Source organism: Prionailurus viverrinus, chromosome F1 (assembly GCF_022837055.1).
Source record: "Prionailurus viverrinus isolate Anna chromosome F1, UM_Priviv_1.0, whole genome shotgun sequence".
NCBI classification, from domain to species: Eukaryota; Metazoa; Chordata; class Mammalia; order Carnivora; family Felidae; genus Prionailurus; species Prionailurus viverrinus.
Window position 1 is genome coordinate 24,539,249 of NC_062577.1, and position 25,695 is coordinate 24,564,943.

The window sequence follows — 25,695 nt, forward strand, 5'->3', positions numbered from 1 at the left end:
ATAAGAGCAAATTCACACCTACAAGTTCCTCCTGAAGTGTTAGATACATATTCCTTACCTGCGGCATAGTTTTACCCTGGGAAATACATTTTTTATGAAAATACATTAAAAAAAATAAAAGCTGACTTTGTTGGACAACAAGAAGACAAAAGAAAATGGATACATTAAAAATGTATCCGCAGCATATTGAACTCTGCCCACCTCTCTTAAATATGTCCACCAAATCCTCTGACCGTCCCCTCCAGGCTAAGGCAGGCAGTCCCAGCCGGTTTCTCAGAGATGGCAGCATAACCTTGGCTCTGGGATGGCCTTGGGCATGGCTTCACCGAGCTAAAAAGGAAAGAAGTTAAAACAATGCAAAGCCCTCCCACCGGATTCCATTTCTTCTGTTGGCCACTTCCTTCCTTCCCTCCTTTTTCCTTCCCTTCCTGCTGGAGCTACTCTGCCCCACCTTCCTTCCTGGGGAGGAGGACCTGCCCTTTCCTCTTCTAGGGCTGGTGCCAAAGGGATGAACAATGTAATGTCGAGGGGGGGCAGGGACAGGGGTGAAGAGAGTCCAGAGGTGGAAAGAGGCAGATGGTGTATGAACTAAAGAGTGACCAAGCAGAGGTGGACTGAGATGTTTACTCAAGTTGCATTTCAAGGGTCTCTGGCCAGTTCCCAGAAGTTTCCTTTACTTGAGCTTCCAAGCAAAGAGACTGCTAAGGGCAGTAGCAATAGAACTCCCACACTCCCAGCTACAGCCACACCCACAGGACCCAAATAATGTGATTTCAGGGTCACAGAAAAAAGGGTGGTGTCAGAGAAATACAAAGGGGACTCAACCTAGGTAGCCATTCCCAATCTCTCTTCTGCTGTGAGAAAAGTGGAAAAGAAACTGGGAAAGGGGCAGATGTCAAGAGGATTTCTGGAAGTCTTGAAGAGGCTGAGGACAGAAAGTAGGTTCTGATAGGAAGGGGAGTGGACAATAGAAAAGGTAATGCGAAGCTGAAAAATACGAGGGGGTTGGGGTCAGTCGCCCTTTTAACAAATGTATTAAGCTACCAAATTTGATGACATAGTGGAAGAGGGTCAAGGTCAAACAGAGTCGGTTGTTTAGGGCAAAGCTTTGGAGTGAGGGCCAAACTTAAGGTGGCGAGCACAAGAGAGAAGGCTTTCCAGAAGGCAGTTGTGAGGGATGGAAGGGTGAGAGATGAAGGCGAGAATGGAAAGAAATCAAAGTGTCCATCGAGTGAAGGGAGAGCCCGGCTTCGTCTAGCGAGGGCGGCGGCGGGGGCAGCACGTGCAGCCCGGAGCGCCTCAGGCAGCCAGGCTCCCAGCGGAGGAGGGTCCGGGAGGAGGCGCGACGCGCAGGGGGATGGGGGGTGGGGGCGGCGGCCCGGGCCCTCCGATTAGCCGGGCCTCTTGCCTGCGGGCCCCGCGCTACAGAAGGAGTGCATTGTTAGGTCCCAGGCCGCAGCAGATTGCCGCTGTCCTGCAATACCCTCGCACCCTGGCACCGCGCCACTGGCACCGCCCGGGGTTGGAAATAGCTGCGCCGTTCCCATGGCGACGAGGCAGCGACTCCGCCCCCGCCCGTTCGTCCTCCCGGGGCCCTGCCCGCCCCGCCCGCTGCGCAGCCCCGCTGGCCCCTGCGGCGGCGGCCTCCCCTTCACCTGAGCGCCCCCCCCCCCGGTAACCCAGGCAACGGTGGCCGCGGCGCGCGGGAGGCCCCTCCAAACGCGGCCCGGCCCCGCCTCCGCCCCTACCGCCCGCGGCGCCCCGCGCTCCGCCCCCGCCCCGGCCGGCTCTCGCGAGGGAGGGGCCCGGCCGCAGGCGCCGCGGGAACCGATGCAGGAAGCCTCTCCTCCTTTCGGGCGGCCCGGCCCGGAAAGGCGGGAGCAGGGGAGGAAGCTCCGCGGCGGCGGCGGCTGCGGGAGCGCCCGTGCGGGCCGTACAGTCTCCCCCGGAGCCTCCCTCGGCCCCGCCTGACCTCCCGGCCCCTCGAAATTCTCCCCAGATCTCCCCGCCGGTCTTCCTGGGACGGAAGGAGACCTTGGCTGAGGTTCCTCGGCCTGCTCGGCCAGATTAAAGAGGGGGCCGGAAAATAAGGCCCTCTCGTGCCCGAGGGCCGGGGTCGGAGAAACCGGGAAGTGTGGGTCAAGAGGGCTCTCGGCTGGAGGGGAAGGGCCGAAATGGGAATCGCTGTCGGGGGCCGGGGTCGTGCTTTCCAGACAGCCCCCACCCCAAATGTACTGCACCCCGTGGCGGCGGCGGGGGGGGGGGGGCGCGGGAAACTGCCAGTTGCTCAGTGCTAGAATTACCGCTCCCCCCACCCCAAGGTTTCGACCGTGCAGGACCCTCGCGCATTTTGTTTGTCGGTGTGGTGAGAAGGAAGTGTTGCAGATCCCGAAAGAGTGTCTTCAGCTTCCATGGTGACTGGGTCAGAATCGAGACTTTCTGACCGATCAAACTGCGGCGGGAGGAAAGGGGCAGACCAGAGAAAGTTCCATTTATCCCGTCTTCCTTAAGGGGCAGAGTCTACCCCTGGCTTCCTTGGAATGTGAGCTCCTGCGGGTAGAGCCCCTGGCACATAGAAGGTTCTGAACTAAATTAAGGTTAGTGAATGGATCCGGTTAAAACCAGATCGTGCCTCCCCTCATTCAGTTGCTCTAGGTAGGCAGGGCATCTCAAGGAAATACACCAAGAAAGTATTCAGGGTTCCTTAAAATTTGGTCTCAAATCAAACAAACATAATAAAATAACTTTGCATTTGTAAAGTCCTTTCCTCTAGGAACGTCACCTTATTCCATATATTCTACTCCAAACTCCATAAAATTTAGAGCCAGAAGGAAAGATTCATAAGGAGCAAATAAATCTAGAGTCTGGACTATCTATGGTCCTAGCAGAGGAGCTAAAGAGGTAGACTGTGGTCCTTAGAGCCCTGTGTTTTCTTTGAAGTGGTATGGCGATTACATTGCATGGTGGAGTTTGGGAGTGAACAACAGAGGACCTAGGCATGAGAATTGCTGCACCCGTTAGGCCTAAGTTTCCTCATCGGTGAAATGGTTGTTGTGAAGATGGGTTGAGTTAATGTATGAGATATTCTTCATAAGCTATAGGATATGCCAAACAAGTGCTTTAGTTATTGGGACATCTACAAATCGGTATACAAGCCACGGTTCATGCAAAGTGCTTTCCCAAGCTTGCAAGATCTTTACCTTGCAAGTGTAGCTTGCAAAGTGCTTTCCCAAGCTTTAGCTGGTTATTTCTGCAAATAATTCTAATAAGATACAGACTACCCCTTTCCAGTCTCCTTTGAATGGGACAATTCAGTCCAAGAGAAATTCAGTTGTTTTTGCAGGACCACTCCTATACCCTTGACTTAATTTGGCAAACACCAGAGGACTTCCTTTTTACTTCTTAGCCTAAAAGACAGCTCCAGGTACTATATACTCCAAGCGTAGGCACCAAAACCCAAGCCCAGAAGAGCAGCACCAACAAGAGACAAGGGATTATAAAAGAGTAAATGTTGATACCGGACCAAAAAGACAATCTATTGTCCATAGAGCAAAACAATAAACAGGGTGCCTGGACTCAGGAGGGTGCCAGTTGGGAGACATGGGGGGCAGGGCTGAAGGGTTCTATATGCTATTGAATCTCCTTTAATGTCACTATGGACTGAATTGTGTCCCCACTAGCATTTCCCCTTGTATATGTTGAAGCCCTAACTCGCAGTGTGACTATATCTGGAGATACGGTCTTTAGGAGGTAATTCAAGTTAAGTGGGTTCGTAAGAACTGTAGTCCTATACGAAGAGGAAAAGAGAGGGGCACCCCGGGGGGCTCAGTCAGTTGAGCGTCCTACTTCTACTCAGCTCGTGATCTCGCGGTTTGGGAGTTTGGGAGTTCGAGCCCCACATGGGGCTTGCTGCTGTCAGCAAAGAGCCCACTCCAGATTCACTATCCCAATCTCTCTCTGCCCATCCCTACTTGTGCTCTCACTCTCTCTCAAAAATAAATAAGCATAAAAAAAAAAAGAGAGAGAGAGGAAAAGAGAGATCTTCAACCACCACTACCATGCAAGGACACAATGAGAAAGCTGCCATTTGCGAGCCAGGAAGAGAGCCGTCACTGGAACCAACGGTGCCGGCACCCTGGTCTCAGACTTCCATTCCCCGAAACTGTGAGCAAATACATTTCTTTTGTTGAAGCCACCCAGCCTGTGGTATTTTGTTATGGCAGTCTGAGCAGACTAAGACAGATATGTGTTCGCTTGGAGCTGAGCACCCCTCCTACCACCCCGACCACCTGGCGTTTTGTTCAGCACTTCCACGGTTGTCTCCTTTTTAATCCGTAACCGTGTGAGTTGGAATTGGCAGGATTTATTTTCAAGTGAGGAGCTGAAACTCAGAATGATTAAATGACTCGCTGCAAGTCATACAGAATGTGAATGGCCAAACCAGGACTTGAGTCTCCCCAGACAGCATCTAGTCAACTAATGCTAAGTACTTACCGCATGCTAGGTTCTGATCTAGATCATGGAGATGGAAAGATGAAGGTTGTTTTTGCAGTGGAGAGGGCACATGTGAACAAATAATTACAGCAAGGAGAAGGGTCTGCAAGGATTAATTGCCACCACAGGTATATGGGGAAAGTGGTCCAGGCAGAGGACTCTTGGCTAAACACCTTCTGTTGGGGAAGCCACAAGTATTGCTGACAGCAGGGTATGGTGGAGGGAAGGAAGGGGCAGAGATGCCCCAGATGCCACTGGAGATACTGTTCCTCCTACCTAAGGACTCTGGTTATCTCCCCAGGGCCTTGGCCAAAGGGGAGAACAAACTGGAACAGAGATCAAGGTGAAGAGTCCTTAAGGACCTAATAACCCTAAGGAGAAGCAACAGTAAACTAGGTTAGGTTTATATTGCCATTCTATAGTAAATTATCTTTGTTTGTGTGTTTGTTTGACCTGAGGTCTCGCAAGGGTTAGTTTATTGTAGCCTTAACCATTTGTAAATAAGTGATAATGTGCTTTTTTTTTTTTAATTTTTTTTAATGTTTATTTATTTTTGAGACAGAGAGAGACAGAGCATGAACAGGGGAGGGGCAGAGAGAGAGGGAGGCACAGAATCTGAAACAGGCTCCAGGCTCTGAGCTGTCAGCACAGAGCCTGACGCGGGGCTCGAAGTCACGGACCGTGAGATCATGACCTGAGCCGAAGTCAGATGCTTAACCGACCAAGCCACCCAGGCGCCCCAATAATGTGCTTTAATTAGGAGAAGATATGAATTGCATACCTATGGCTTTTACTAGCAAGGTGTCCACGAATTCACAGGTCCCCAGAGGCACAAAATCTTAACTTCGGTTGATTTATAATCATCCCTTGCAGTGGAAATGCAGATGAGGACCCTAGTGAATGAAGGGACTAACAGCCCTCTGTCCCCTTCCGGGAATATTAGTTTAAATTCTTGCCAGTTATAGTCAGATACAAGGATTCTCTTCTCTTCTGCTGTTTTCTTCCTGAGCACAAGTTGCATATTTCTGTTTGTCACGTCTTTAGTCCACTCAGACTTGGGGGATTTTTTAAATCATAGCACTCAAATGCCCTCCCTGGGGGAGGGACTGTCGGTTGGGGAAGAAACGAGCCCAGCAGAACTACTTGCACTTCAAGCCCCTCTCCCAGAAAGCAGGTAACCAGGCCTGCCCCCCTCCCTGGGGTACAGGTTCTGAGCACCAGGCCAACAGCCAATTTAAGGGCTGGTTCTGGGATTTCAATACCTCTGTCTGCCTGGGACCAAATGAAGACTATCACCTCTACCTCACTGGAGACCTCATTAGAACTTGAACTCTGGTCTTTGTTCCTTCCCAGTGGGTTCAATGTGGTGGAGAAGGTGAGGGTAAAGGGGGGTCGGGAAGCCCACAGCTCCCAGAGCAGGGGGAGTCCGACAGCCTCTGAGAAGTGGGAGTGAGTAAACAACCAATTACCTATAGGACAGCCAGTAACCAGAGAAGTGGCTGAAATGATGTGATTCTACTCACTGCCTGTGAGGATGGCTGCCTTCGTTCAAGCCCTGCTCCCACCCAGCTTCTCAAGACTAATTTCACCGCCCTCTGCCTACTTTCCAAGTGAGATTCCGCCCTCACTGGAAGCGAGATTCCAGGGCTGAGAGGCAGATGGCTCTATTCTGGCTACATTCTTCCCAGCTTGGCCATTGTCAACATCACTGCATTTCATCTATGTTGTGAGAAGGGGAAAGAATCAGATGGCATTTCTACCCTCCCCACTCCAACACCCCTTAAAGCCTTTGAATCCTTTGGGGGAAGAGAATTTAGGAAGAAAGAGGTGATTCAGAATTTGCTTCTTAGAAACTGGAGTGGGAACCCAGCTGGGCTGCAGGAAGTGTGGGGTCAGAGCAAAAGAAGCCTCACATTCCTTTCTCTCTTTTGGCTGTGAGCTCCCTCCTACCTGCTGCCTCTAGGCTAGTCCCCACCAACCCCTCTTTCTTTTTTTTTTTTTTTTAACATTCTCTGGTTCAACTGATATCAGTGCAAATCCTCACCGAAAGGCCTCTACATATATAAGATTAAGGTCTAGCACTTATCTGCAAAGAACTTACAATCTGGGGAGGTAAGGAATTTCATGCAACTAAAAAACATGTACATAAATAGCAATATGAGGCAATGTACAATAGATATACATTTGGAGAATTGCCACTGTGGCTATTAGCCCCAGGGATTTCTCACCTGGATGACTGAGGAGCCCTCTTTGTGGCCCCTGCCTCGGCCCGCCTCATCCTTCCTCTTCTTCCACTCCCAGTCCTGGCTCCACACTATAGCCAATGATGGATCTACATGTAAATCTGAGTGGGTCCCACCCCTGGTGGGACTCTCTTGACTCTCCCACATCTTTCCAGATGAAACCAAACCCCTCCTGTGGCATGCCTAGCCTTTTGTAATCTAACCTCTCCTAATCCTTGGCACCACATCCCACTCTATACCCATGTTCCAACCAGAATAAAGCATTTGCAATATCCAGATTCTACCAGCTCTTTGGCCTCAGGGCCTTTGCACATGCAGCTCCATCTGCCTGAACTGTTTTTTTCTCTTACTTTCCATTTGGCTAACTCCCAGTTTGTCTTTTGGGACTCGGCACAGAAATAACTTCCTCTTCCCAGGACTCCTTCCTTGACACTGTCTGGGTTAAGCATCCCTCATCAATATTCCTGCATCACCATAGTATTAAGCCAAATTGTAATGAGTCTTCCATTGCTCTTTCCCCTAGACATCAAATTCCTTAACTCAACTTTGTACCCAGTGCCAGGTGCAGAGCAGACAATAACTGATGGCTGAATGAGAAGCTGAATGGCAGACAGAGGAGTTCATAGAGAATGTGGAAAGTCATTAGAGGCTTTTGATTCAGAGACTGAGAACATCGCCAAAACCATATTGTAAGATGAGTAGTCTCTTAGTTACCAGGTTGGTGGGTGGGGGGAGGTTGTTGAAGGATAGGGGAGAATAGACCGAAGTAATAAGGGCTTGATGTAAAGAATAAAGAAGGTGACAGTGAGGAGCAGGAATGGAAATGAGCTTTACAGGAAGTAATGCTAGAAGCATTAGCAAGTGTTTAAATGTGTCCGCAAAAGAGGGAGATGAGTCTAAGGTCTGCAGCCCTGGTGTCCGAGGGAACTTGAGAAGCACAGAGAAGTCAGGAGAAGGCTCTGGATGCAGGTAGCAGTGGGGAAAGGGCCACCAGGGAATCTGTGAGAGAAGATGATCCGTTTGTTTTTAGAAATAGCTTCAGGGGCACCTGGGTGGCTCAGCCGGTTGAGCGTCTGACTTTGGCTCGGGTCATGATCTCAAGGCTGGTGAGTTCGAGCCCCGAGTGGGGCTCTGTGCTGACAGCTCGGAGCCTGGAGCCTGAAGCTTCGGCTTCTGTGTCTCCCTCTCTCTCTGCCCCTAACCCACTCGCATTCTGTCTCTGTCTCTCTCAAAAATAAATAAACATTAAAAAAAGAAAGAAAGAAAGAAAGAAAGAAATAGCTTCAGCTAATTAGGACAGAAAGCAACCGGACTGAAGGAATTTTGAGCTCTGGGTTTTATTTTATCTCTGGGTAGTCTACGCAGACAAAGACTAACAAGTTAGGGCCTCATCTTAACCTTTCAGAAAATTGGGGTGAAGGTCCAACCATGATGTTGCTTTGTGACTATTTTCGCTTTAGCATAAAACGATGCCACTACCAAGTAGAGCTATTAATTCTTTTGCATTCTTCCCCACCCCCGTTCCAGAAGACTTTGCTGGGGGATAATGCTGTTTCTCCATCTGGACAGGGCTATGTTTTACCAAACACACTGCACTTCTCAGTCCATTACCTTCTCCTCCTTCTCACATTCTTCCTGTTTTCTGACTCTGCGTTTATTTTAGTCTTGTGTTTCTTTTGAAATCACCACAGACATCTGTCTCTCTTGCCTTCCCCATGCGTCCACCCCTCTCCTCTCCCACTCCTATTCTCATCATTGCCCTGAAGAGACCCAAAACTGCTCGGCTTCCCTCCTTCTTCTCTCAGTATCCGGAGCCTCTTTGTTGGGCAAGTCTCAACCCGTTCTCAGCCTCAGACTAATCCTCCATAACACTGAAAATGACAGATGAGGTCAGACTTTGCTTGGGAGGGAAGGAAGAGAAAATTTCTTACCCAGGAAAACCACACTCATTCATAACTGGCTTTCCAAATGAGAACAGACTAGAAGGGTGTGTGTGTGTGTGTGTGTGTGTGTGTGTGTGTGTGTGTTTCTGCTGACAAGAACCCCAGATTCTGCTTTCCTCCTAGCACATGCCTGCATGTTCTGATGTTTTGGACTCCTGATATGTAAAGGGGATGAAGCATCAGAACGTAGATCTTTAGATGAGTAGCTGGCGGCACTAGGGTTTGGGAGAGTGATCCTTTACCCTCCAGGATCCTCTCTCAGTTTGTCACCTTGCCAACTGGTATGCAGGAGTTTAAGCTGTAAGTCTTTGCGGGCTGGGAATGAGGAAGACAATGCAGGCTGCTGATACTAACAAGGTCCCTGGAGTGATTTATTAGTGTCTCCAGTCTCCTTTTATTTGACAGGAGAAGAAAAAGAAAGTGTTTCTTCCTTCTGATAAGAGATGCATACTTAGCAGTTTATATATTCAAACCCCATTCACCTCAGTTCAGTTGTCCCTGGTTGGTTCTGTCTTAAGAAATGTACAGGCCCTTTCAATTGACCTAACAGCCTCTCTAGCTATCCTTCTCGTTCTCTTTTGCCTTTTATGCCAGATTTCTTGGAGGAAGCTGGAGCCTCCACATCCTTCCCTCCACACTTTATAATTGGATTTTTTCCTCCTGTCTTCTACCAGGAACTTTCTCAAAATTCGCCAGTAACTATCCTCAGTTTGGTGACCTTTTTCTTTGTTCTTGCTCTCCTTGACTCTTCTGTTGCCCATCTTCCTTGGCTCTACTCCCACCTTTGCCACACACTGTCCCTGCTACCAATGTCCTCTTCCTACTCCAGCCCTTACCTCCAGGCTTCCCCTTTATTACATCCTTAGCTACTGCCCTTCTCTCTTGCTTGGAGAGTTTCTTTATGCTCTCAGGTTTAAGGACCATCTCTAAACTTTGCTATGCCCTGGAGAGCAGCATATGAAAAGCAACACACACACACACACACACACACACACACACACACACACACATGCCTGCAGGCAGTACCCTAAGGCATCATGAAGGAAGGAATAGCGTGGGGGAGCTAGGCCTTGAGTGATCTCAAGCTGAGAAGTTTACACTTGACCCTGAGATCAGTGGAAATACCTGCTTTTTAAACTTTAATGTGCAAATCACCTCAGAACCTTGTTAAAATGCAGATTTAGTAGTCTGGGGTAGGGCCTGAGATCCACATTTCTGGTAAACTCCCAGATGATACCCATGTTGCTGGTCCATGGACCATACTTTGAGAAGCAAGGGGCTAGATTACACTTCATACTGTCAGGTTTTGGGGGGTGGGGGTGATGGCAGGGGAGGGCGGTGTCTGTGTTGTTTTTGTAACTCATCTGGAATGAAATCCAACTTGAGAACCAGGACGCTATTGTTTGCATCTCTGTGTTCCCCATTGATGATTTCCTTCTGGGTGTTCCTGTAAATACTTAATTGATAGGACCTAGGGCTGAGTTGTTATCTTCTAGCTATGCTTTACAAACACTGATTTATCTTTAAATAACAATTGTGAGGCAAGTGGATTTTTTTTTTTTTTGGACTATAAATAGAAAACAAGAAAAGTGAATGATTCTCCCAGTAGTAAGCCACATTTCAGATTCTGGTCCCTAAGTTCCTGGCTCAGAGGGGTCCCAAGGACTGGTGCAGGGTGAATTCTAACACTGCCTCTGCTTGGGTCCTCACTTGACTGTTCGAGAGGACCTACTCACTTTCTGGACCTCATCTACTCTTTCCTGACTGATAAGTAGGAGACTCTCCCCTCTGTGTCTCCTTGTCTCATAGGCAAGTTCAGGAGCCTTAAGAGCTGCAAGCTCCATGTTAGGAGGCCAGATGCCTGATGCTGAGGTGACTTAAAGTTTGGGAAGTTGACAGCTGGGCCAGCTCACATGCCAAAATCACCCCCACACCACATCTTTACAACTGCTCTTAGCAGTGCAGGGAAGGATTGCCTTTTAAAAAGATATTTTAAAGAGGAAGTGGGGTGGTGGGGGAGAAAACCACAGAAATCATAGAGTAATAACAACCTCAACATAGTATCCCGTGAACCTTAAGTTCAGCTTCTGAAACTGAATTTTTGCTTTCAGGGATTTCTCCCATAGCCATAAAAAGAAAAGCAACTCCAGTCTCTAAAGTAGGTCACACAGAGAGAACAAGATGATAAATGCAGATGCCAAGGCACTTTCACCCTTTTCCAAACCAAAAATAGAACTTGGAGATTGTCTGAAGAAAATGGGTGCAGCTTGAGAAAAGCTGGGGAGAAAAAAGTGGGTGGGGTACTCCTGCCCTGGATTCACTTGACCCACAGCAGACCTTCTGAGCAGGAGAACTTGACTCCATGGCAATTCCTCCCAATGACGGCCCCCCACCTCCACCCACGCAGCATCTCTTCACACCGTCTAGCTCACTCCTACTGGTCACCTCAGTTGCAGGATTCCAGCGGGTTTTGACTATTCCTCTACTCCCATTTCCAGTAACTCACTGTAAAAAGTTTATATTAATCAGTCAAAGCCTAAAGGGACGTGGGGAGAGACAAGGCAAAGAGGCACTTTTGGATTTCTTCATCAGAGCAGCTCTGTGATTCATTATCTGTTCTAAAACGCGGCACTTGCAGTTCCAGGAAAGGGGGAGCGGAAATGCTGTGTAGCCCAAGTTTGGGCTCCCCTGTCTTTGCCTCTCCTTCCCTCCATCTGGCCAAAAGCCAGGCTGTTTTTCGGCAGCTGCTCCGGTTTCTAGATGGATACTCCCATACCCACCCCCTGCTATTATGATGGAATTGGGGGTCTGGCGAGGCACCAGGATTGAACGACCCACTACTACAGCTGTGGCTTGATCTCCAGGGCGTAGAGTCTCCAGATTCTGCAGGGTTCAAGGTCAAGAAATCCAACTCTGCTCCATCTAGCAGGAGGTAGCACTCCCAATCACAGCTCTTCCCTGAGCACTGAGACTCTTCCCCACAGGTAAACAATGAATGTGAGCATCCTCAGGAGAGGGTAGAGGGACGGAAGACTAGCACCCAGACAGACAGATAGGAAAGACATAACTACAGCACTGAAGGAGGTATCTAGGCCACAAAGGGCAGGGTGACGCTGTGACTGGCTAGAAAGAAACAGCCACGCAGATGTGGATCAGCCTGAAGAAAAACTCGAATGGGATCCAGGAAAGGGATCAAGTATGAGGAGTAGCCAAAGAAAATTCTGCCCCTCAGAGAAAACCTCAGTGCTTTGAGCAGGGAGAACAGAGTAGTTTTCTTTTACCTCAGAGAAAGCAAGCTTCCAGCAGCTGTCCTGCCCCAAGACTTGAGACATTGAATAGATAGAACAAGCAGGTGGGAACACATGGTGTTTGGCACACACCTGAGTTCTAGAAAAACTGAAAGGAGCCTTGCCTTGGCATCTAGTGCAATGATGAGCTGGGGCAGCCTGGCAGGGGCCCAGGTCATAGGGAGAAAGCAGAGGGCGACCAGGTCTGCCTTGGTGCTAAATGGGTAGAAAGGGGGTAGCTGAGTCTTACCTTCATTGTGTAAGTTAGCAATGTGGCTTATCACATAGGCACGGGGGCCTCTTGTGACCAGGTCCCAGGAAACTTTATTATATAAAAAAGATTTATCAAGAAATGTCACAGGCCTACTGTATGCTAGACCCTTAAGAGATTTACCTGTGGAAGATGCTTGGTGGTAGTGACGGGCATCAGCCCTTCTTCCTGCAACTTTCAAAAGCTCATAGCTGACAATGTCTCACCTGCCCGTAAGTGGGCAGTATCCAGTGGCGGGGGGGGGGGGGGGGTACTGCGGATCAGGAGAGTAGGGGAGAGGGAGAGGCACATGTAGGAATGCAGTCCCAGGAGGCTTCTCCCTCCCTGCTTGTGAGATTCCAAAGGTCTGAGATAAACCCCAGGATATAGTCCAGCAAAGATGCTTTGGGCTATGTTCTCTGAGAGAGAGCTAGAGAAGGGTTTTATTTTTAAAACCCTCATTCCTGCCGGGGGAAGGGGTGGTGGCAGGCATGGGGAAAAACGGTGTTTGGATCAGGAAGGAGGCATTCTACTAGATGTGTGTATCCTTTTACACTTTCTGCTCTCACACACTCTCTTCTCTATTATACCCTCAAGATCTGTTACTGAAAAACTCCAAGGACATGAGCTAAGATTACCATGATTCCTAACATCAGTTCTACTTCTACTAGATTTTTCCTCCCAAGGCTTTCCACTGAGTAGAATTTTAAATGTGAATAATGGTTCAAAGGCTGAGAAACAAACTGCTCATTACTGGAAAGAGTGCCAGGAATCCTGGGAAGCAGACCTCACTGCCACCGCAGTTCGGCACCTAATAGTAATGGCTTCTTTCATAGTCACGGGAGGGTTGGATCGCTGTTTCTTTTCATTCTCCTCTTCTTTCAGTAACTGCTGGGATTAAAGCGAGCTTAGAAGAATAAAAAATTCACAAACAGGACAAGAATATTTAGGGCAAGAGATCAGAATTTCTTTGGTTATTCAGTGAACTGAACTAACTCTACTTAAAAAAAAAAAGCACAAGGAAATAAATGTCCATCCAACTCTGTATCGCAGTAGGTATTAGCCTTTTGACTCCACCTCACAGGCTCTAAGGGGAGTTACCTGCCTAGCAAGTTGAGGTAAGAGATTCAGACTAATTCAGTGATAAAAAAGAGCAGTTTTGTCATCATTAATTCCATTCCCAATATTTACTATGTCTGTAGTCTGAGAAGATTTTTACCAATGTTGCAAAATAGTCCATTCCCTCCCACTTCTCATCCCCAAATCCAGTGATAAATGATAGGGATGGAAAGGTTATTATTACTCTACCAGGTGCCTTAGGGAAAATCTAGTCACTGTGCAGTTCAAGCTTTCCATCTTAAGTTCCTTTCCCCAAATACAATCAACAGTTTCTGAGAGGGAAGACAGGTTTAAAGTAACCTGGTTAAGAAGTGTTGTACTAAAACTTATCACCTTTATTCACTATTAATGTGATCTTGAAGTACTCATCAAAAAGCACTTTTTAAACAACTAGTTTTCATGGGACAGTAAAAAAAAAAAAAAAAAAAAAATTTCCCCCTAGACCACAGCTAAGGTTTCTTTAATCAAAAGAAGAGGTCCCTCCCAGAGTGGTCAACAAGTGGTTAGGTATTAAAAACTATTGGCTTCATTTGTAGTCACAGTGAATCTGATTTAGTTGTGTGTGATAACCTTATCCTGCCACTGGGAAGGCTCTTTTCCAAGACCTATCAATTAACATGGCTTAAGAAACATTCTATGCCCAAGCAATTCAGCTAAAAATAACTCTGTGGGCTATTTTTTTTCTTTACTCACAGAAAGCGTTTGTATGTCAACAAGATCTTTGCTCCTTGAGTGTTTTCACTCCTGCTTACTCTTCCCTGAAAATAGAGTTGCTTGATACAATCAGAAAAGTCACAGAGTTGGTGTGAGACATACAGAACAGCAAAACCATGCTGATGCAACTAAGCTTTGTAACTGCCAAGTGTCCAGAGAATAAACAAACCCAGCATTCAGATAGGCTAAGTTTAAAATAGATTCCCCCTTACTTGCCTTTCTTACAAATATACACAATTCTTTGACAGTAATATATCTGATTTACACACAAAATTCACTTCTAAGTTAACAATAACTAAAAAACTGAGTGCTATGCATGCTCACTTTTCTAAGAACTTTTGAGGCATTAGCTCATTAACTTTCACAACGTTACGAGATTGATACAATTATCTCAATTTCACATTTGGAAAAACTGAGGCAGAAAGAGATGAAGTCATCTGTCTAGAGTTCCTCACCTAATTAAATGGCAGACCCAAGATACAAAATCAGAAGTCTCACTCAAGAGCCCAAGCTTTAACCATTACACTATACGGCTTCTGCAACAATTCTGCAAAACCAATCATGATCTTTCCAGATTTCCTACAAAGCTAGATCTCCCATCAAATATATCCACTTACGTTCTCTAAATTAAGTAGAAACATGGTCCCATGTTTTCTCTTAAATGTGAAAACAATCAACAGGAACTTCAGTCTTACCCAAAACATACCAACTCTGTTAAACACATCAAATGTTACCCCCTTTCAAAAATAAAGATGCACTGAGATAGCTGTTCAAGCATAACTACTTTCTAGCAACAGGAAATGTTTGCAAAAGTAAGGCCCTGGACCTTTTATTCAGTTTAAGCAGTTAGCACTCAATGGATCTCTTGTGGCTAGAACTGAACTTAAATAGCTAATCTCTGAAAGAAAAACATGTCAATTTTAATAAGACCCTGATTAGACAAGGTTTAATTCTATGAATATATTGTTATGGTGATGGAGCATAAGGCCAAAAGTTCCTTATGCTTAATGAATCACTAATAGAGTTGCAAAAAATCAAAGCACTGGCCTACTGAGCTATGACAGAAGTTCACATAATCAAGACTTTAGGAATACCAAAGCACCATTCATTTGCTCCCTCTGTTCAAAGGCCGTAACCTTTACTTAAAAGCTTTGTCTAATCTTTCCTCAATTTGTTCCATCTCTTAAATACTCATTTATAAGCTGTTATAGACCAATAACAGCTTTTAAAGTACTAGCAACAATATTTTAAAATAGCATTCTAATTGATTTGCTTCTGAACTAGATTAGTGAATCCCTTTCACATATCGAATACTTGCCCGACAAAAAGCTCTCTTAAAATGCAGTAATTATTGTAAAACCAACTGATGACATAGCTGTCATCACCTAAGTGTTTACCATGACCCAAACACTGAGCAAATTAGGAAGTTTTGCTAAGCTGAATTTGCCTAGCCCTCCTTCCTAGTTTGACACAAGCAATTTCCTTTCACTTTCTACAGATAAGACAATAAGAGAAAAAAAAAACACTGAAAACTCCATCCACTGGAATACAGAGGAGGATCAACCAACTGGGCGGGTCAGTCTCATTAGCTGCCCTCATGGGTCTGTTTTTTTCAATAACAAAGCTGAAAGATGACCCATATTATATAGTTTAACAGGATACTAAAAAGAAGTTTTTGTGAAAACATATTTGCATACGGGAAGGGCTTCAAAAGTTGGCACTAAAGTTAATTAATATTAGACACCATCAGATTGAGCTCCAGAAAATCAAACTGGGCTAAACGGACTTCAGAAAAGGCAGTTGTAGTGACAGGTTAAGAAATTGGCTGACCAATGGTATCAGTACCTAATAGCAGTCCTCCGTTGATCTAGGGGAGACACCTTCAACATCTCTCTCCATACTTAGTGAAGTCAGAAAACAATGTCCCCAGTCTGTGCATGACTGATATTAAGAACCACTTTTCCAGCCAGGACCATAGTCACCCTTCTCCCTCTTCCCTCCCAACCCAGACAGATGATTACAGACAAGGAGGCAATTAAGTTGCTTCAAAATATTTAATACGTGTTAGACACGTAAAGTTACATTTTTATACCAAAATCAATACAACGAAGGAGAAAATACTGTACAAAAACCTTGTCGGCTCCCCCAACCTTTATACAACAAAGACTGGAGTCACCGTATCTACAAAACCATAAGGTCTTTCCACTTAGGGCTTCTGTCTGTAAACTCTGTTTCATTAAACACTTTTTAAAAGCACTTGTAGTAGTTCCGATCTAGAGCTTTTAAAAATATATCTATTCTCTATAAACTCCATATTTCCAAGCTTGAACTCTTCTGTGAAGTTCATCAAGCTTTTTTCTTTTTTTTCCCCCCTGTGGGGAAGACAAGAGCCGCTCAGATTCCCTTTTCCCAGAGTAATCACAGGGTACAGAAGTTTCTTCAGAGAGAGAGAAAAGTGGGGAGAGCGAAATGATACAGGTCTCTGCTCCAGACTAAATCCCTCTAGTCTTAGGAAATCCTGTGAGGAAATGCCACTCCCGGCCCTGGTGCGGGGCTAGCTTTCATGTGAGGGGTGTGTGTAAAGTCCCTTCCTCCCCCGAGCACGAAAGGGGAACTCCCCAGGCCCGGCCCTCTCCGCCGCTTCCTTCTCGGGGCTGCCGGCAAAGGAAAGTCCCCGTCTGCCCCCGATCTCCTCAGCCCTGGGAAAGGGGTGGTGCATTCCAGAAGGACAAAATGGTCTGAATTCAACAAGACAGACGTACGTACACAGAACACTACACAAAAGTTAACGATCGTCCTCTTCCGACAAGCCTCCAGGGGGGAGGCCGCCGAGCCCGAGGGCAGTCGGTGCTGCCCGGCGGCAACCACGGTCCCCGCAACGCGTCCAGCGCCCTGCGGTCTCTGGGCCGTCCTCGCAGCCCCACGTCGGGGCCAACCGCCGCTCAACCTCCTTCCAAACGGGACCCGGGGGCTCAGAAGGCCACGATGGCTGTGCTCCAAGGGTTAATGTCTCTCAGCACCGGCTTATCGCAGCAGATCTGCCCGGGCTCGGCGGCTTCCGGACCGCTCTCCTCTCCCTCGGCTTCCTCCCGGCCGCCCCCGGGGCTTTTCCGCAAGAGTCCCGAGAAGCTGGAACCGAAGATGCTAATGAGGTTAGCCACGTTCCCGGTCTCCATCTCCTCCTCCTCCTCCGCCCCGCCCGGCTGCTCCTCCGAGTTCCGGCGGGGCTTCTTGAGCGGGCTGGAGCCGGGCGCCGGACCGCCCGCGGGGCCGCCACCCACGCCCGCCGCGCCGCGCTTCCGGGGGCCGACGGCGGGCGGTGCCGGGGGCTCGTCCTCGGCCGGCCGCGGCGCGCAGCGGCAGTCAACTCGGGGGCAAGCGCCCAGCGCCCCCGGCCTGTCCTCCCCTCCTGGGGGGCAGCCGCAGTGGCGGCGCGCCCCACGGGGCCCCTCAGCTCCCGCGAAGACCCCGGCTCCTCCCTCCGCCGCCTCGCGCGGTCCCTCCACGCGGCGCCAGGCGGCTTCCGCCTCCTCCACCTCTCCGACCCGAAAAGCGTCCCCGGCGCCCGTCACCGGGGCCGCGGGCTCCGCGGCGCCCACCCGCGGCGCGGCCGGGTCGGCCGGGCGCTCCGGCTGCGGCTCGGTCTCCGGCCAGGCGGCACAAGCGGCCGGCGGTGGCGGCTCCCCCCAGCCCGCGGGCGGCCCGGCCGCCGGCTCCCCGGGCTGCTGCGGCGGCGCCGCCGGGCTCCCCGCGGGACCGGCCAAGTAGAGGCCAGGGCACGGGTCACTCAGGTAGACCTGGCGGGCGCTGCGCAGTACCAGCGAGACCAGCAGGTTCTTGTGCAGTTTGATGCCGCCGCGCTGGACCCGCGAGTTGTAGATCTTGCCCAGGGAGATGCTGACGATACGATGAGCCTCCAGCTTGAACTCCATCCTGCCTCCTTTTCGCAGGGCTGCCTCGGAGGTGACGGGAGAGAGCCCGGCTCACGTTCGTAAACAGGGAGGGGACGAGAGGCGTCGACAAGTCCGGTCCGGGGGTGGACCTTCGACACCTGAAGACTCTGAAAAGAAACGACTCCCGTGACGCCTCACTGACTCCCGCTCCTACTCACGACAGACAACAGCCCGCTCCCAGGTCCGGTCGCTAACTGAGGGCGGCCCGCACTCCCGGCGCCTTATATAGACCCCTCGCCCGCCAATCGCGAAGGGCCGCCAACCGTTCCGGGGCTGGGCGGCGCGCCCTCGTGCGCCGCGCGCGACCAATTGGAGGCCGAGGAGGGGCGCCAGGGCCATTCGAACGTTAGTCCCGCGGAGCAGTCTCTTAAAGGGGGCGACGACGTGCGGCGGTGGCCGGACGGGATGGGTCGGGGCTTGTTCTCCGCCTGCGGGTCACTGAGCGGAGGCTTAGCCACAGTGTGGTTTGTAGTTAAAGATTCTGGCTTGTGCGCTGGCTTGCCAGAACCAGAGGGAACTAAACCACTGGAACTTTCATCTGAGTATCTCCCCCCCCCCCCGCCCCCGTAACAAATAGTATTACCACAAGGTATTTAGCAGATACTGATTTTGGATGAGTGCCTTGCCGCCCTGGAGTCACAAACACTCTTAGCATCTGTTAAATCTAAGAAAGAAAAAGAGAGTTCTAAAAGTTACTAAGTTTTTAGCTGCTTATCAAGGAATTGTGACTAGATACCAAGTTATTGGTTCTCTACTAAAGCGGTCATCTATCACTTTGTTCTCTATGAAACAAACACACTTGTCACAGGTTACAGTGAAAGGTGGTACAGGTTCTCCACAGTGATTTTTCAACACAAGAACTGACTAGTCCACCTTGGAAGAATCTAGCAAGTTCTAAAAATACAAATAGAGAAGTCTTGTGTTCCCATCATGATGTCATAATTTTATTTTGTGTCAAGGTAAAAATATAGGGGAAGAGTGTTCCAGACTTTTCTGGTAAGTCAACAACTTAGTCCATCTACCAATCCTTAGTATGTGGCCTTAGGGCAGAATCACCACAGGATTGTCCAGGACTGGAGTTCAGTTCCTGGATTCCTGGAGAGTCAGTTTGATTTAGTCGGTCTAAGCTCCACAGACCTGCCTGATGATTCTGGTAAAGAACCTCGGGAGCTTTAGTTTCTCCACCTCTGAGAGGGAGAAATCACATACACATCTGTTCTATTATGCAGAAGATAACTAAAATATTCACCCATAAAAAAGAATGAAATCTTGCCATTTGCAACTACATGCATGAAGCTAGAGAGTATAATGCTAAGTAAGTCAGTCAGAGAAAGACAAATACCATATGATTTCATTAATAAGTGGAATTTAAGAAATAAATAAGCAAAGGAAAAAGAAACCAAGAAACAGACTGTCTTTATTCTATAATTATTTTCTTAAAAATTTTTTTTAAATATTTATTATTTTGAAAGAGATAGAGCATAAGCGAGGGAAGGACAGAGAGAGAGAGGGAGATGCAGAATACAAAGCAGGCTCCAGGCTCTGAGCTGTTGGGACAGAGTCTGACACAGGGCTCGAACTCATGAACCTCAAGAGCATAACCTGAGCCAAAGTCGGATGCTTAACTGATGGAGCCACCCAGGTGCCCCTATAATTTTTTTTAACGTTTGTTTATTTTTGAGAAAGAGACAGACGGACCGTGAGTGGGGGAAGGGCAGATAGAGGGAGACAGAGAATATGAAGCAGGCTCCAGGCTCTGAGCTATCAGCACAGAGCCCAAATCGGGGCTGCTCCAACTCATGAACTGTGAGATCATGACCTGAGCCGAAGTCGGACGCCCAACCAACTAAGCCACCCAGGTGCCCCAAGAAATAGACCCTTAACTATACAGAACAAACCGATGGTTACCAGAGGAGAGGTGGGGTGGGGGTGGGGAGAGATGGGTGAAATAGGTGATGAGGATTAAGGAGTGCACGTGTGCGATGAGCACTGGGTGATATAGGGAATTGTTGAATCACTGTATTACACACTGAAACTAATATAACACTGTTATGGTAACTCTACTGGAATTAAAATAAAATGTAAAAAAAATGGCAACTCTCAGCCACAATCTGAATCCTAAAACTGAGCACAGCTTTCTTGGAATCCACCTGGAATAGTTGGCCTGATCCTGCCCCAGGGTTTGGCCAAGTGGGATATTTAATTAGGAGAAATAGTAAAAGGTAGGATTGATAATGGTCAATTCACAATCAAGAGTCTTCCAAAGGATGTGATGGCTCAGTAACATTACCTATGCCACAACTTATTAATGGTAACTGAGGAACCAGTCCATGAGACCCAGAGCTCCTCCCCTCTAGGAATTCTCAGCTTGCATAAAGGAGATAAAATAGTAACATGAATAATTACAAAAGCATGTCATATATTTTGAGTAAGAATGTGAAATTTTTTTCTTCTATTTTCCTTTGAGAGCTATTAGTCACTTTTTAAAAAATGTTTATTTATTTATTTAAAAAAATTTTTTTAACGTTTATTCATTTTTGAGAGAGAGAGACAGAGCAGGGAAGGGACAGAGAGAGGGAGACACAGAATCTGAAACAGGCTCCAGGCTCTGGGCTGTCAGCACAGAGCCCGTCGCGGGGCTCGAACTCACAAACTGCGAGATCCTGACCTGAGCCGAAGTCGGACGCTCAACCAACTGAGCCACCCAGGCGCCCCAAAAAATGTTTAATTTTTGAGAGAGAGAGAGGGACAGAGAGAGGGAGACACAGAATCCAAGGCAGGTTCCGGGCTCTGAGCTATCAGCACAGAGCCTGATGCGCACTTAACTCAGGAACCACAAGATCATGACCTGAGCCGGAGGTGGAAGCTTAACGAACTGAACCACCCAGGGGCTTAGGGAGATATGAGTCACTTTAAAACGCTTGAGTGCAGGCTTTGAAGGGAAGCTTCCTGAGTTGGAATCCCAGCTCCACTTTTCACTTGCTGTGTGACCTTTGGAAAATTATTTTGCCTCTCTGTGCTTTGGTCTTTCCCATCTTTTGATTTTTTTTCTTTTAATGTTTATTTTTGAGAGAGACAGAGAGAGACAAAGCGTGAGTGGGGGAGGGGCAGAGAGAGAGGGAGACTGATAATCCCAAACAGGCTCCAGAGCCTGATGTGGGGCTCAAACCCACAAACCATGAGATCATGACCTGAGCCGAAGTCAAACATTTAACCGCCTGAGCCACCCAGGTGCCCCTGGTCTTTTCCATCTTAAACTAGAGATAATAATAGTTTCCACCTCTTAGAGTTTTTGTGAGGACAAAACAAGGTAACACACGTGAAGCTCTTAGAATAGCCTGGCATATAAGAAATTATGAACATATGTTAGAAAATACCACCCCCCCCCCCCCCATGAGACCTTAGAATGGGCAAAGAGGCCAGGGAGGGAAGAAAGAGACAAGAGAAAGAAGTTGTACTTGAAGAGGGTGTTGAAAAAGCCTGAGGTAGGATCCACAAGTTGTAAGCAGCAGAGAAATAGTCTGGTATAGGGAACATATCATTTTGTAGGTGTGTCAGACGCCTATAGTAAGCGGCAACAACTAGGAACAGAGGCTAGAACTTCAGGACAGTGGGTCATGAACGCCTCAATGAAGAGATGGGGCCACAGGGAGCTTACCTAAGGTAGTTGAGTAAGAAAACCACAGATAGATTCTAGAACAGTCAGGGCTTTTAATTACAACTGAGCTATAAAGAGGATCACTTAATTATAAAGCTCTTGTGAGAGTTTAGGCAAGGGTCCTGAACGCCTGAACTAGGTGGAGGTAGGAAGAATGAAAAACACAAAAACACAAGATTGGAACTGTAGTCAAGATTTGGGATGCCACCCCCACACACCCACCCAAGTCACTGATAGAGAAAGCATTAGGTGAAGCCCTCCTGATCCACATGAGCTGGGAGTTTCGCCATCTGCCACTGCACTTCTTTTCCTTCAGCGTTGCTCTCATCACTTGCTCCTGTCATGCTCAGGGCCCCTGTCAAATTGTGCTGTCATCGGAGGCAGGAGCCCATCTCATGTGTGTAGCCAGAAGATAGTGAGAAAATTTAACAAATGGACGACACGGGCACTAACCACCAGAACAGAATCCTGGAGGCCTTTACAGTGCCGGGGGTTATGGGGGGGCTCCTGCAGGAGGCGCTGAGTGGCTAGGAAGGGGTGTACTCAGGAGCCTGGGGCAGAGATTCTGCCAACTGGCATGGAACCATTTCAATATTTTAACAACTGGGGTGGCCACACCTGTGTATACTGAGTGATTGATTATGCACTTAATGATCGAACTTCTAATAATGATGTTGTCTACCAGGCACTGTGCTAGTCACTTTAGAGACATTATTTATGATCTTTATAAAGTTCAGAAAGTAGATCTCATTATCTCTCTTTACAGATAAGGGAACCAGGACTCTGAAAGATCTCGTCGTCACACAGCCATAGGTGGAGAACCTATATAACTCTACATAACTCTAAACCTAGAGTGCAGGGCTCTGGGACTAGGTGACCTCATTCTACCTATTACTTGCTGTGTGGCCTTTGGAAAGTTATTTCACAGCTAAGTAAAATGAGAAAATCATGCCCTAGTTTTGTAACATGTGCAAGTTATTCAACCTTTCTGTGCCTCAGTCCCCTATTATGTAAAATGGAAATAATAACAATACCTAAGGTGCTTACTATAGCCCCCAGCACCATACAGGCACTAAGTCAGTCTACTTAACGGTTATTGTTAGTACTGTACAAGTGCCTAGTTCAGTACCCAGCACATAGTTAGCACTTGTTGAATTTTAAACACTTTTTCTACAACACCGCATAATAGGTGCTTAGTAAATATCTACTGACTTGAAACAGCATGACCACTACTATCATCAGGACTTCCTCTAATCCTGAGACAACAAAATGGAACATTGAGAACTCATGTCTGGAGGGCATGGGCTCTTATGTTCTGCAAGCTTTATCTCCACCTATCGAGAGATATAGAATATTTCCTAAGCTTTAGAAAGCAGGTGATTCACAGTTGGTGGATTAGAGCCTCTGCACTGACAGTGCAGAGCCTGTTTGGGATTCTCCCCTTCTCTCCCACTTGTGCTATCTCTGTCTCTCTCAAAATAAATAAATAAACTTCAAAATAAAGTTTGAGAGAGAGAGAGAGACAGCACGAGTGGGGGAGAAGCAGAGAGAGAGAGAGAGAGAGAGAGAGAGAGAGAGAGAGAGAGAGAGAGACAGGATCCAAGGCAGGCTCCAGGCAGAGCCCAACGTGGGGCTCGAACCACAAACCTTGAGATCATGAACTGAGCTGAAGTCAGATGCTTAACTGACTGAACCACCCAGGCACCCCAATAAATGAACTTAAAAAAAATTTGCCATTATCAATCTTTGAGACTTTCTAAGTTAAGGCAGGATGAGAAACACTAGGGGTAGGACAAGGACAAGGACAAGGACAAGGAAGAAACTGCTCCGGAGGAAGTGGCCAGGACATGTTCATCAAGTCTGGTCCATCCCTCCACCCCCAAACTCTCCTCTGGACACACAGGAGCAGGTTAGCACACTGAGAGGTGGCCACACCTGTTCCCACTCAGGCACTCTGACTAGAGGATTCCTCTAAGCATGGGGCTTGTGTGCCCACTGCTGTTGACTTTATTTCGTGTTGTTCTTTATTTCTTGCATGACAAATGGAAGGCTGAGTATTATTATTAGGTGATTACAGACCTTATATTGCCTTAAGTCTAGTCTGTATAAGAACAATGCAAACCGACCATGGATTATGCACTCAGTAGCTCTGTGAGAAGGCACCAGGAGTAGGAAGGAGTGGGTGAAGTAAGTTATCTGCACCAAACCTACCTTGCAATGTTAGGACACTTGGAAATTTTCAGGTGGTCAAAGGTGCTTATGTAAGTGAATAATCATTTGTATGAAATCCTGAGTGCTTTAGGGGAAAAGTGCTACAAAAATACGTTATTAGCACTTTATGTAGACAATCCTGCTCTTGATCTTGTGAGAACAAAGCCATTTTTAAGTTTTTTTTTTTTTAACGTTTATTTATTTTTGAGACAGGGAGAAACAGCACGAACGGGGAAGGGTCAGAGAGAGAGGGAGACACAGAACCTGAAACAGGCTCCAGGCTCTGAGCTGTCAGCACAGAGCCCGACGCAGGGCTCGAACTCACAGACCGCGAGATCAGGACCTGAGCCGAAGTCGGCCGCTTAACCGACTGAGCCACCCAGGCGCCCCAACAAAGTCATTTTTTAATGCAACTTTTTCTCTCTCACTGTTGTAGCATATTTTACATCTTTTTTTTTTTTCTTTTGGCTGCTTGGCTACTAGAGAATTTCTTTTCAAATAATATTTGACTAGGAGTGGGCACCAAACATTGCCTTTTTTCCTTTCTCCTCATTTCTTTTCCCCTAAACCAGCCCTCCTTCTTGTCCTAAATTTTATATTGGGTTCAGAGAAACTTAGGTTGTTTTTATAACCTTTTTTGCCACATCTTGCTTCCTTTGGTACTCCTAAAGAACAAATTCCTCAATAAATAGAGTACTGAAACTCATGAAAATGAGCCTACAGCCCTCTCAAGCCACAGAATGAGAAACTACCACCATATAAAACCCTAGGCCTGCACTATTCAGTACAGTAGCCACGAAGCCAATAGGTCTAGGATGATTGAGGAACAGAATTTTAAATTTTGTTTACCTCAGATCTAAAAACTGAAACAGGATAAAATCCTTTTCCTGCAACCCAGCTTTATTATGTAATATTTGTCAGAAGCAGACTTCCCATGAAAGTTTGAAAATTTAGCATCTAAATTAATGCTGCAACTGTAAAATACATAGCAGATTTAAAGATTTAGTATCAAAAAGAGAACATAAAAGGTCTCATTCATATTTTTAGAATGGCTACATGTTGAAAAGATAACATTTTGGATATATTGGTTTAAATAAGATATATCATTAAACTTAATGTAACCGATTTCTTTTTACATATGTGGCTCAAATTATATTTCTATTGGACAACAGTGCCCTAATGGTAATAAAGAGATAAGGTGGTGTGGACATATAAATATGCATGAGCATACTGTGAGCAATTAACAAATGTCCTTGATTGGAGAAGAGAGAAAGGAGAAGAAAGATAAAGTAAAAAGGAAGTAAGCCATAAAACACTTAGTTGTAGAGTTGAGAAGAAAATCTAAGAAAAATGTATAACACAGAGTCAATTGGCCAAATTTCTTTCTAGAACGGAGAAGTAGCCACAAAGGTAGAGAAGCACAATTCTACTATTCTGATTATGAGAACGCAGACATTATCTCAGCATTGTTTTAAAATTCAAAATACACACATGCAAACAAATTTCAGAAACTCACTTGGATAGCATCAATCTCGGGAGCCATTAGAGTGCATTTATTCTTTTCAAATTCTGATGTCCACCTGGAAGCTGCAGGGACCATTTGTTTTCAATATGCCATTTTCCCGCACAAAAACCTTCAATGGTTCCCCATGACCTTTATGGCAAAAATCCAACCCTCTGGCCTGGTCTCCGGAGTACTACACAATACATTGTCAAAGACAAACAGCCTGGAATGGTGAATAGAGCCCGGCTCCTCACCAGCTGTGCGTGGTCTTTATCTTATAAAATTGGGGAGTTGAACTAAATCAGTGGCCCTCAAACTA

The 25,695-nt window shown here is 47.1% G+C and overlaps 1 protein-coding gene across 1 annotated transcript; it reads right to left on the reverse strand.

The window, feature by feature from the left end:
* Positions 1–16,090: 16,090 nt before the first annotated feature.
* IER5 (immediate early response 5) lies at positions 16,091–18,197 on the reverse strand. Its single transcript, XM_047841560.1, has one exon. It carries the CDS (start codon positions 17,980–17,982, stop codon positions 17,023–17,025), a length of 960 nt encoding a protein of 319 aa, XP_047697516.1. The 5' UTR covers positions 17,983–18,197; the 3' UTR covers positions 16,091–17,022.
* Positions 18,198–25,695: the final 7,498 nt, after the last annotated feature.